The sequence below is a fragment of the Strix uralensis genome, chromosome 5, assembly GCF_047716275.1.
Source record: "Strix uralensis isolate ZFMK-TIS-50842 chromosome 5, bStrUra1, whole genome shotgun sequence".
Classification (NCBI taxonomy): domain Eukaryota; kingdom Metazoa; phylum Chordata; class Aves; order Strigiformes; family Strigidae; genus Strix; species Strix uralensis.
Genome location: NC_133976.1, coordinates 26310670 through 26322692, shown reverse-complemented (window position 1 = coordinate 26322692; position 12023 = coordinate 26310670). Strand labels below are relative to the sequence as shown.

The window sequence follows — 12023 nt, the reverse complement described above, 5'->3', positions numbered from 1 at the left end:
AGACACCAAATGTAAAAGTAAATTAGTCATTAATCAACAAACTATTTTTAGCATCAGTACAGGTTAAATATTTCAATTTTGAGTTGTCAGTTTAGAACATTTTTTTCTTTTTATATGCATAATTGTTTGGCATTACAGAAAAATTTTTATTTTGATCTTGAAAGCAAAATATGTGTATTTGTACCTATGACAACGGGAAAGGTTGAGTAAAAATAAAAGTCTGAAAGAAGAAAAAAACTATCAAATTAAGTGCACAGCCTTTATGGGTTAAAAGTTTTAACTTTAGGCTAATATTTTTTAAATTCAAGGTAAACAGTCCAAATGATTCATTATAAAATATCTTTCTTTTCATGCCACTTTAGGAGAGCAGTTTTGGGGAGTACTGCCAATGTTTAATCTCATGTTTTAAGCAGATTTACGGATGCAACTGATAAACTGCTCTAATAAGCCAAAAGTCCAGTTTACTTTTACACTTCCTGTGGAAACTTCCTACTTACAGGCTTTCATAAAACTTTGTTTTTACCAGTTTTTAATTTGTGAATAAACTCACAGCAAATCTCTCTTTCCTCCTCTCTTTCACTGAATTATAGGTAAGCGTGCCCTTGCCTGGTAGAGCCAATGCTAACTCTTTTAGCTGAAGCACCGCAAAATGCAGGTTGATTAAAATTGTGCTAAAAGCTGCATTGCATGCTGCTACCTTATATAAATGGGGAAAAAGCAACTTATAATTGAAATACAAAATAAACTTAAATTCCAAACTAATATTGATTGTTTGCAATTTTTGACTGTTAACTGTCGTCTTCTTTTATATATGAGATTCATTTTATCTTTTAACACAATTTTATTTTTGAAGGTTAAGAATGAATTGACTAACTGTTGTGAAGTTACAATAGGAAAAGTTCATAACTGGATTTAAAAATGCATAAATTTACACACATCATTAAAAAAATATGTAAATATAAAACCTGCAACTATTCTGTTGGGTTTAAATGTCAGCACTTCCTATAAACGTGGGTTTATCTCCATACATATTTGTTCCCTAATTTTTTTTACATTTGCCACTAACCTTTAGCACATGCCAAAAATGGATCTAGTTTTTCTTAATATACCTAGAGAATTATTGAATATAAAACAAATTATTTGAAAGAAGCTTTTCAAAAGGTACTTATCACTTTCACTTGCCAAAGTTTAAACTTTTATTATTCAGATGTTTCAGCTCCTCAATATTCATTTTATATAGTTCTACTTTTCTAGTTTATTACCTAAAACCAGATCAGCTCATAAATATATGGGATGTTAAGAAGAAAATTCCATAAAATGAGGAATCTCAGTTGGAGATGTTGCCAGAACTTTTATGTATTTGGTTTGAAAGAAAAATTACAATGTCAGGGAAAAAACTGCCTAGTTTTCATATAATTTTTAAATATAAACCACTGCCCAAACCAACTTTCAGATCATTTATGAAGAACTCTACAGTAGTGGTAGTCTCTGAGTCCAGACCTCAAACCAGCCAACCATTCTGTCCCTGCCCTGTTACTCAAAAGGCACAAAACAATAAAAGGTGTTTGCATGGTACCCATTGCTGTGTTATCCAAGACCTTGCACTTTTCAGTCTCTTCATACAACTGCTGTGAAGCTGGGAATTACCTTCTTACCGTGGATTGCAAAGGGGGTGCAGGGGGAGCTAAGGACAAGATTCACAAGTGGCAATAGAAATCTTGGAAGGTCAAAGCATGCTTGGCCCCAGCCAGGAGGCCACGACCTGGAGCAAGGGACCTCAAAGCCAAGGGAGGGACAGCATGAGGAAGGGGTTCACAATGGCCAGAATTGGAGGCTGCAAGAAAGAGGAACTCAGCCCTCAGTTTCCCGTCCAAGAAAGTTATTCAGCTGGAAGAGCACTCCCTGCTTCAGAACCTGGTTATCCACTTTGTATCTTTAGATAAAGCTACATTTTAACCCCTAAATAAAAAGTCTACATACGATCTTGCCTGGGGACCAAAGTTCATGTCTCTCTTGTCCCCAAAATATTACCAGGTTATAATCATGCTATTTTCCAGTCCTTATGAATTTTGAACTTTAAAGTAACTTATCAGCTGATAAAAAGAGTAGGGAATATTGTCCTTAGGATAAACAGCTAGGTGATTAGGACACAGACAATGCAAGTTTGAAACTCCTCTGAGCAAGGAGTGCTGGGCAGCTCCATCTCCCTGCTTGCACCATACCACCATGGTCCTGAGTGTCCCTCCTTCCCCTCCTTCCTCCATGCTGAACGAGGCTGCTTGCGCAGCAGCAGCCTTCAGGAGGCACCTGCACCCATGGCAGCCAGGGAAGCTGGATTATACTCACTGACCCACAGTATGGTAAAGTCAGTGTCCAGGCTTTCATTTAGGTTCAGTCTGCCATTATTTCCTCCACATCATCTGCAAGTGTAGCTGAGGGTGGGATGAGTGTGTTCTGCACAGAGCAGAAGTAGCGGCAGCTGGAGCTGCATGGTGGAACACCGTGGGACATATTCTGCAGTTAGATGTACCAGTGCGGGCTGCCATACAAAAAATTCTTGATGCGTTTATTCAGTAGGACTTCTTTATCTACTAAGACAACTCAACTTGCTCCTTACCAAAACATATTCGCTTGGGACTTTTGCTCAGTTCAAGTGCAGGCTGCGTTCCTGGAAATTCCATTGTTCCTGAGGTAGCAGCTGACTCTCCCAAGGCTGCTGGGATCTGGCAGATTTGCTTCACTCAGTCTCCCACTCAGTCCCTGTCTTACTAAACACTGATAGGCAGCAGCCTTGGATTTTTGCTGTGGCTTCTTGTGCAGGAGCAATCTATCACACACAGCAAAGCACACCCAGCTGGCTGCTGAGCTGCTGTCTGGTAGTGGTGACGGTCACAAACTCTAAGGCCACGTCTACTCTGTAAGCATTTGCTTTTGGAGCCTTTTGCTGGGCTGCAGTGAGAAACCTGGCTGTGCTAGCAAGGCACAAGACACAAGGACCTGGGGGCCTCTGCGCTCTGTGTAATGCCTTTAACCAGAGCAAAAGCAGGTTTTGCTGGCAGAGCGACATAGACATTGGGAGATATTGTCAGGACAGTGCACTTGTATGGGATAGAAAATGTGGGGTTTGTGTTGATCTAAATATAAAGGCAACTCAAATGTTTTCTGTCTTCTTTCAAAAGTAAATCCCTCAGATTTCTAGTAGGATTTTGGAAATTAATAGTTTTAGAAAACCAGAATAACAAAATCATTCAACCTTAGGTAAGAGATGCCTAAAACTCACTGACTTTTGGTAATCCCACTTTATGCTCCTAATCTGTAAAATTTTTGAAAATAAGGATCAGGCTCTAATAAATCACATAGGTTATTCATCTCACCTTACTTTCACCTTCTGAAATGTATATATGTAGTCTGGGACAGTCCTCTGAATTTTCCAGGGAAAGTCAAACTCTCTTCTGTTTTATTTTTCTATCAGGGGGCTCTCAAAGTCTAGCTTCAACCAGCCACTCAACTTTTAGATGTTTAGTTGTAGATGAGAATGAATCTTGTCTTTAGACACTTCTGAATGTGAAAATTTTCTTTTTGCATTCAGCCTCCTCACCCCCTTTCCCTTTCTCATATTCTCTCTGTGGAGAAAGGACAAACTTCTACAAGAAAGGCAACAAGAACTGAGAAATGAACCCATAAACAACTGTCAAATTTGAGCATTCGCAGCTCTTTCAGGGAAAGGAAAAACTCCTGCCCTAGCTAAATGAAAAGGGCATAACAGAGAGGAAGGAAATAGTCTCTTGAAAGGGTTGGGGGCATTTAATTTAGGGAAAACTCCCATGACACAATTCTCAAAAATATCTTGCTTGCTGTATAATAAAGCTGCTCACAAAAATACAGAGGAAGTACTGACATCCCATTGTTGTTTTCCAGGACAGTGGATTGTCCCTTGCCTCAGCTGCTCTGACAACAGGACCTGTGACTGGAGAGAAATAACATGGCAGCCCCACGGCTGCCAATACTCTGTGCTAGCCAAGTCCGAGCTCCAGCGCTGTGTGGAGGGCAGAAGGGTATGTAACACTTTACACTTTAATTTATTTTTATTTACCTGGATATTTAGTGTCCTGAAGCTTTAAAAAAAAACTTCATGATTGATGTGTAAGAAAAATCCCTTTTTATTACAACTGGAAAAATATTCAGATGGATTCACAGGGACAAAAACCAACTATTATCCATAATTTAACCTCATATGCAGACACAGTTGTCTGCTGCCATTTCGCACAGAAGTTTAGGTGACACCAGCGGAGTTTCAAGACCTACGGTGTTCATGGTTACCAGTCAGACCTGCAGTGAGTATATAAGGACTGTAAATAGAGGATGGATTTGCATTGTTGTCACAGTTTGTCTCACACTTGACGTGCAAGTTGGGTTTCGTCTGCTGCGTACCTAATGCATGGCATTGCTTGTGCACACTAATCTTACCAAGTCTTCTCGCACATTCTTTTCTTGTAGTGAAGCTTCTAAGGTGATTGCTTGGAAATACAAGGTCTCCTTAATAAGCATGCTATGACTGTAAAACTGTTGAGAGAGAGCTCTGATCTGAGGCTCAGGTACCTTACTGAGGATACAAGTATCCAGAAAGTAAGTAATTAATTGTTATAAAGATTTTTACAGTGTATTGTCTAGGTAAAAAAACAGTAAATAAAATAAAAGTGGCATTTTGATAAAATCCAAGAGCATTTCTATATAGACAAATACAAAAATAATAGTCTAACATTTCCTCCTTTTCTGGTCATTTCTTGTCCTGCACAAAGTCCTTCATTGCAATTTGGCTTTATTTCTGTCTGTGGTTTTCTCCATTACTATAGAGTTGTGGGTTTCTCCTAACATATTTTTCTAAAAAAAAAATAGGTTTATATGACAGAGGAGAAGCTTGATTTGCTCCTCATGTATGTAACAGACACTTCTGGATTGACCACAGCAATAAATATAGAAGAGTTTTATAGCATTGCTTTGGCCTTTAATTTCCATAGACATCAGGCTGCTTCAATAAGTAAACACCCCTTGGTCAGACAATTGAAGGACAGCAGAGGAACAATGTGCCGCTATGGAAGTGGATTGCCAAGATATTGCTGGGAGGATTATGCTGACATTCCCATCTCCTGAATCCAACTACTCACATTCACCAGTGTCAAAAACAGAACAGCGTTTTTTAAGGGTCCATTAAAACCAAGTATATGAAATGAATGTTTGTGAGCTTGATTTCTTAATTCAAATTCCACTATGTTCTGACTCTCTGAGGCCACTGATCTATTCTAGTGTCAGATGAGAGCCAGATCCTATGTGATCTGCATTAACACCATGCAAGAAATATCTCTATAAAACTAATTGCACTTGTTTCCCATTCTGCATCTTTTGCAAAAGTCTTCCGTCATTGTCTGATAACCTTCACGGCTCTGTAGAAATCTGTTGAATCACTCCTGTTATCTTTGCACGGATGTCCATTTAACTGGTTTATTCTTTTAAAGTCATCACTCTAACACAGGTTTCCCTTTTGGTATATTTTTCCTATATCATTCCTTCTGATGTTATTTTTGTCATCACTTTGCAATGGTTTTAACTTTGTGTGGCATTTTGCAATATCATTTCTGCTTCTGTGACCGAATAAATAAATGTAGACCCTGGACCAACTCCCTTGTGTCAGTAAAACTTAAGAACTAAGAGAGACTTTCTTCATACCTAAGTCAGATGAGTAAAAATGGTCTCTGCTTGGGTGGTAAGGTCCTGATCTGCCTGTGATTAAAGCAATTCTGACATTACTTTACATAGTCTGAGTAGTGTAGTCGAAAAAGTACTTTTTTTCAGGTGCTCACCGAAAAAGACTTTGGTCTCTCAGTTGTATTGTGTGCTATTACATATGTTTAAGCAACCTGGATCCTTTATAAGAGAGCTATCTGAGTAGCCAGTAAGATATAACTCTTGTGAACAAATACATTTTTATTACACAAGAGATTTTTATTATGCAGAAGATATCTATAAATATTTATATTTCCTAATTTGTGATATTAGCTTCAAACCATTATATACCTTGTCTTTAAGCACTACAGAGATGACTGACTTCTCAAACAAATGATTTCATAGTTTCTATAATAAAATAAGCAGAAGGTTTCAATGCTGGAAATGTAAGCAGATTATTAAAAAAGCATGAGCGCAAAACATAAGGGCAAAAATCATTAACCCAAGTGAAGACACTGAGATGATCTAGAATGTTGTTTGATTTATATTGTCATTTGCTGAAGTTGCCTAAGAACAACAGAACTCACTCGTGTCCACTTCTCAAAATGGGCTTAACTCTCCCGTGTGACTCTGTATTTGGGGGTTTTTTAGTATGCCACCACACTTGAATATTCAGTTTGAGTAATTTTGGTCTCTGGAGCTCAAAATCCTTTACAAAGGAATCATATCATGACCTACATTTGAATTCTTGCTCAAAATTTATTCTGAACTAAAGCAATAAAACCTTCATACATCCCACGTAATTACCAATCCTTCCTCAGGAAATCAGATGTGTATGTCTGTAGCATCTTTGGGTCAAATGTCATCATACCTTTCATCAAAACACAAACAGGCCTCTATGACTGAATTTCACTTCTGAATACCTTCATAAAAAATTCAGTTATGAAAAAAAAAAAAAAAAAAAAATCCTATTTGTCTTTCTACTTCTAATGAAAGTGAAAGGAAGCATGCAATGAGTTAACCACTGCTGTGCTGTATCCCTGATCTGGGTGCGCTTCAGCAACTGATGAAATAAGATGTAAAGTGAATGCTCTTTTTGGCTGAAATGTAGCACATGGGAGGTCAACTATATCTTTAAGCACAATCATTCTGTTTTTCTCATGTTTCATATGCATTTAAATGCTCTTGTTCATTAATTTCTTTTATGCCTTTGTCAATGTTTCTGAAATATGTTTACTGTCACCCAAAGAGAGCACTTCTTTCCTAGCTGCATCATAAATATACCTTCAAAAATGCTTTCTAATTTGTTTTGTAACTCCAGGCTGCTTTCATGTCTTACATTAAAACTGATTTTTTTTTTTTTGAGCTCATATCTAAAATTATCATCTCCTTTCTCTATAACAGAAATTAATTTTCCCTGGCTATGAATTCCAATTGATTTCACATCACCAATAATTGCTATGTTAGTTTGTGTGCATACAAAACTGTGTTTGAGCTAAGTTGTTTCTGTTTCATAAAAATGTAAGAGCACCTGTAGTGCCACAATAACAATCAGGTTGGTGGAGACGTGAGAAAGGATACACATCCACAAAAACAGTTTATGAGGCCTTATTTTGCTTTATGATGTATCCTTGCGTTTCCAGACACAGTAAACAGGAAAATTTTGAAGTGTTGAGGCTAAGGTGATTCTGACTGAGTAGATTTTCATTCAGTCCGCTTTTAATATCTGCAGTCTCTTTTCTCCTCCATTTTAAACTCTAGCGAAGGGTAACAAGATGCATGCTTCATTGTTCTTAGGGAATTCCACATGTATGTCCTAATTGAATCAAAGAATAGGCAATCATGATAAAAGTGTTATATCTGTATTATATTGGCTTAACAAAATCCTGTTATTGTGGTTAATGAGTTTTTGCTGTAAGATTTATACAATTCTAGTAAGACATAATGCTTTGATTTTTGTACAAGAACTTTAAAAAATGGGTGAAGGAAAAGGGGTTCTAACAGGTAATTATTTATCCGATTAGCAGCGTATAGAAAGCTGGCCTCAATAGTAGGGGGCATATGAATTTTGTTTATCACTGAGAAAAACTACTCAGAGTTTTGTCTTATAATAAAAGTACCATTGTGTCATGTGTAATTAAGAACAGGAAATATGTAAAGGCAATATTTGCTGAAGCACTTAAAATTCAGCTGTTAAAACAGGAATTTTAACTTACAATTTCTTAATAATATTTTAGAGCTAAACAGTGTTTTGGACTTACAGGTGTTTAAATTTCCTAAGTGTGGTTAATTTATAATGATAGGTCTGGTTAAGAAGTGAATTCCACTATGCTTACACAATCTCTTAAAGCCTTTAAGCTGTAATGGAATTTTTCACACAAAACGTTTGCAACAGAAGACACTGAAAACATCTGTCTGAGTGAAAATGTTGTTCTTTGTCTGGTAAAATTATAACCTTATATATGTCTGATCCTTTAGCCATCCTGCAGACAAATGCCCCGTTGACCTGAACAGTACATGACTAAGCCTTGTGCTAGACTGTAAAGAAAATGAGATATGTCATATTCTACACACTTGAGTCACCATTTTGCTCATTATTGTCATAGAGTTAGATACAGAATCATCCCTAGACCCCGTGGTACAGATCATATTAAATACTGCATGGCACAGACAACTACGGTAAGTTCATGAAAGTGTATAGAAATAAATATGGCCATAGCTACCACGTATTCAATTACATTGAATAATTATTCTAATTCATTGGATCTCTTGGTTTAGTTGAAGGGCATAAGTTTTCTTCCTGGGGCTAAACACAATTTATTTTAGCCTCTGAGTCTTCTACACATTTGCTGAAAATGAAGCTGACTTGCAAAAGTTGGACTTTGAAAGATGCTTTTTGATGCCCTGCATACCACAAAATGTGCTTGGCTGGCTCTGAACAAGGGCACTTTGAAAAGCAGCTAGGATTACCTACAAATGTCCTCTTCTTCCACCTCATTTTTTTTTTTAGGGAGAAGAAAAAGAAGAATTTGTATGTTTTTCCAGGATTTACACATGTGTCACAGCATGGTTGAACCAATAGTTAGAAGCAGATTGTTGGATGCAGACAAGGTCTTAATGAATGGATGCTCTGTGTGTGCAGATTTGCTGGTGATGTGCTATGCACCCACCAGCCTTGGATGCATTGGATTACAAGGAATGCACACGTATCTTTTTGTCTGGGATCTTCTCTGGACTTATGGGAGAGCATTCCCTTCAAAATCCCAGCACACAGTCTCCAGAGTGTGACTGCAGATACCCTCCCATGACAAGTGCAAACAGACTTCAGAGCTCTCTATGAGGACTAGAGGGCAGGAACCATAGGTTTCACATACTGCAGTTCTAGTTTTAATGACGTTTCTTTCAACAATGCTATGATTTCACTACGAAAGACATAGCTGGAGTTAAACAGATTTGCTTGATTCCAGTGATACAGTCCTGGTATGGCTTATACCTACTTGAACAGTCAAAGACTTCTTGACTGAAAGCTAATATGGTTGCTATAATTGACTGACATCTTTGAGGATGACCTACACTTTTGGTCTGGCTTTCTGTACTACCACAAGTCCCCTTGGCTCATTTCTCTCTTCCCCACTTACATCAAGTCTTGACTATTCTCTTAGCAGACCTGCTTCCGAGTGTTCAGGTTAATTTCCCTAGTGAAGCAACCAGTATTCCTCACCAATGTGATGTTGCCATCTGTGTCATTTCTGGCTCATCCTGCTCAGCCACACCTTCTCCTAGGAATAAGTATACATTCCCAGATGGACACTCAGACACTCAATAGCATTAGCTGTCTGATCTAATTTCTTGACATTCTGCTTTACCTCCTCATAACAAGCTCACTTAAGAGTGAAAAAGATGTTCTGAGACTCAGAGCTTCTTCAGAGATGGACTGTGTGCAGTCTCATTAGTCTTGTGATAATATTTGAAGAAGTACGTCTAGGCCCTATCTATTTCATCCAGTTATACTGACTGCTCTAAAGGAGTCTGCTCTGACTCCTGTCACCCCCTTCATGTTCTCAGAACATTAGGACAACAACAGTAGTACTATTCTAAGGCCCATCTGATATTTTCATTTCGTGCCCAGCATCACGGCATTTACAGACTATAACTGCCACTTGAAGATATGATCATATCTAACTTGTCTCTGCTGATACTGGTTTTCTAAACAACTGCACATAGTGCCCTCCCATCTGCAGACCTGGCCAGCTAGGTACCCCAGGGAAGACTTGAAAACTCATTCATGGATCCACTGCTTATGTATGTGTGCATATGTAGGTGTAGAAATTGTAAAGCCCTACAATGCTGAAGTATTTAATAGTGCAAATTGGGGAGCAGGGGGGATGTTTTACTCTAATTTTGACATAACAAAAAAAATGGTAAAGAGACTGATGAATCAATCTCAGTCTTTGATTCTCTGCAATGCTTGAGACTTCGGAAATATTTAGAATGACATTTCACACTTAAATTGCTAGAGAACGCACAGAACAAGTGTACTGGGACATCTGTGTATCATGTTCATTGGCCTTGGCCACGGTTCTTCTATCCCTTTTTTCCATGAAGGGTGTTGTTCTGTTTGAAATCAGTAGTAGATGAGATTAGACCAAATACAGTTAGAAGGGGAAAATATCTATGAGAATCTTAGTCATGGTAGAATGAAGAATGAGATAAAAATGCTGCATCTGCCAATTGAGTGTAATTAATAGCTGAATATGCTCCTTTGCAATTAGAAATCCTCATGTGCAGTGATAACAAAATGGTATCATATGTTATTAAAAGTAGAAGAGAAACAATCTAGCATGTTCTACCAACTGCTCTACATGTGTAACCTGGTAGAGACTGTTTGTTATTCTGCTAATGATGTGTTGTGTTCTTCCAGAAATGTTCTCACCCACATTGCAAGTTAATGATATCCTTGTCTGCTAATATCTGAGAACTGCTTTTTAAATAGGTATACATCTAGATACTACAGTGATGGATTTACGAAATGGAGATTAAAGAAACATGGATATAGGCAGACTGGAGAGATTAAGAGATTTTGCAAGTTAAAAGAATTGTTGGTTAAAACCTCAAGTTAACCTACTTTAGAATTAGGACATATTGAAAGCATGGACTGTCTTCCTAATTGTAAATAATTGTGTGCATGTTTGTGTCTGTCAGAGAGGGAAAGAGAGAATATCAACCAGTCCTTCCAAGGATCCAAGGATCCTTGACTTCTGTGAGTCATGTTATGCTTGGTTTAAAGGGGTTTCTTCTGACATGATGTGAAAAGATTTGGAAATCCCCTTGCATATGAGAGAAGTGCTTGTGGAGTACAAGCATGAACAACAACTGTTTAAGAATTTACCCTATGAAGCAGCTTTGAGAGGTCCAGGACGGGAGGTAAAAGAGCTTCTATGTTCTCAGTGCTTGTTTTAATTTGTTTGCTACCATACATAATCTATCAAGGGCTTCTCTGCAGGCCACGATGGGCAAGGCATGGGAAGTTCAAGTCATTGTCATGCCAATTTTTGTCCCTGCCACTAGATCAGGGTATGTTCATCTGAAACTGCTTCTGTTCAGTGGGAATCATCATTGATACACTGTTGTGGCTTATTTTTAATGATAATATGTTCATAGTGGGAACTGCAATCAGTTCTTAAAACTGTGACATTCCCGAAGGAAATAGAGATGTATTAGATGAGAGGAGTCCAAGATGCTTTCACCACATAAAATCTCTAAGAGAAGCTTTGGAAATGTATTCTTAAACATGTAAACTTGTGCAGTCTGAATTTTATTTGCATACCAAATATTCAAGGTGGAAGTGGTAAAGCATCAAACCCCAAATCAAATTAAAAACAGACAAACAACAGAAACCCAACTTACAGGGTGCCTACTACCCTGAGTGCCAGAGGAGGTAGGAGAAGTTGCATAATGCTGTGCAGAGAGCAGGGCTGTTACTGTGTAATGGCTCTATGGGGTTCCTGGCTCCCAGCTTTACATTTATGCTCCTCTATGTAGATTTCTGGCTGAGGTGACTGTGGTTATGACTGATTATGCACACAGTTTCGCTGGCAAGCCACAGTGAACCTGGGTTCTCTTCCACTTTGGACTCGTCATTGTTTACATGTTCCATTCAGCAGGAGGAAATGCTAGTCGTATCCCCAATAAGGCAATTACATTTAAAAAACAAGCACATTAAGTTCTGTGGTCTCCACACACAGAGATGTTTGATTTGTCAGGGGAGTCCAGAGAATGAGTAGGAGCAAGCCCAAATTTGA

General features: G+C 38.1%; 1 protein-coding gene across 3 annotated transcripts in view; it reads left to right on the top strand.

Annotated features, from left to right (window-relative positions):
* Nucleotides 1-12023, top strand: part of CPED1 (cadherin like and PC-esterase domain containing 1) — a 153882-nt gene that overhangs the window by 129320 nt on the left and 12539 nt on the right. For 2 of the 3 annotated variants that reach the window (XM_074870180.1, XM_074870181.1), the window contains one exon: nt 3919-4055. In XM_074870180.1, the coding sequence (XP_074726281.1) occupies nt 3919-4055 (137 nt within the window). Of the gene's footprint in view, nt 1-3918; nt 4056-4497; nt 4785-12023 lie in introns of those variants that run through there. The other variant, XM_074870182.1, reaches the window with a different exon arrangement.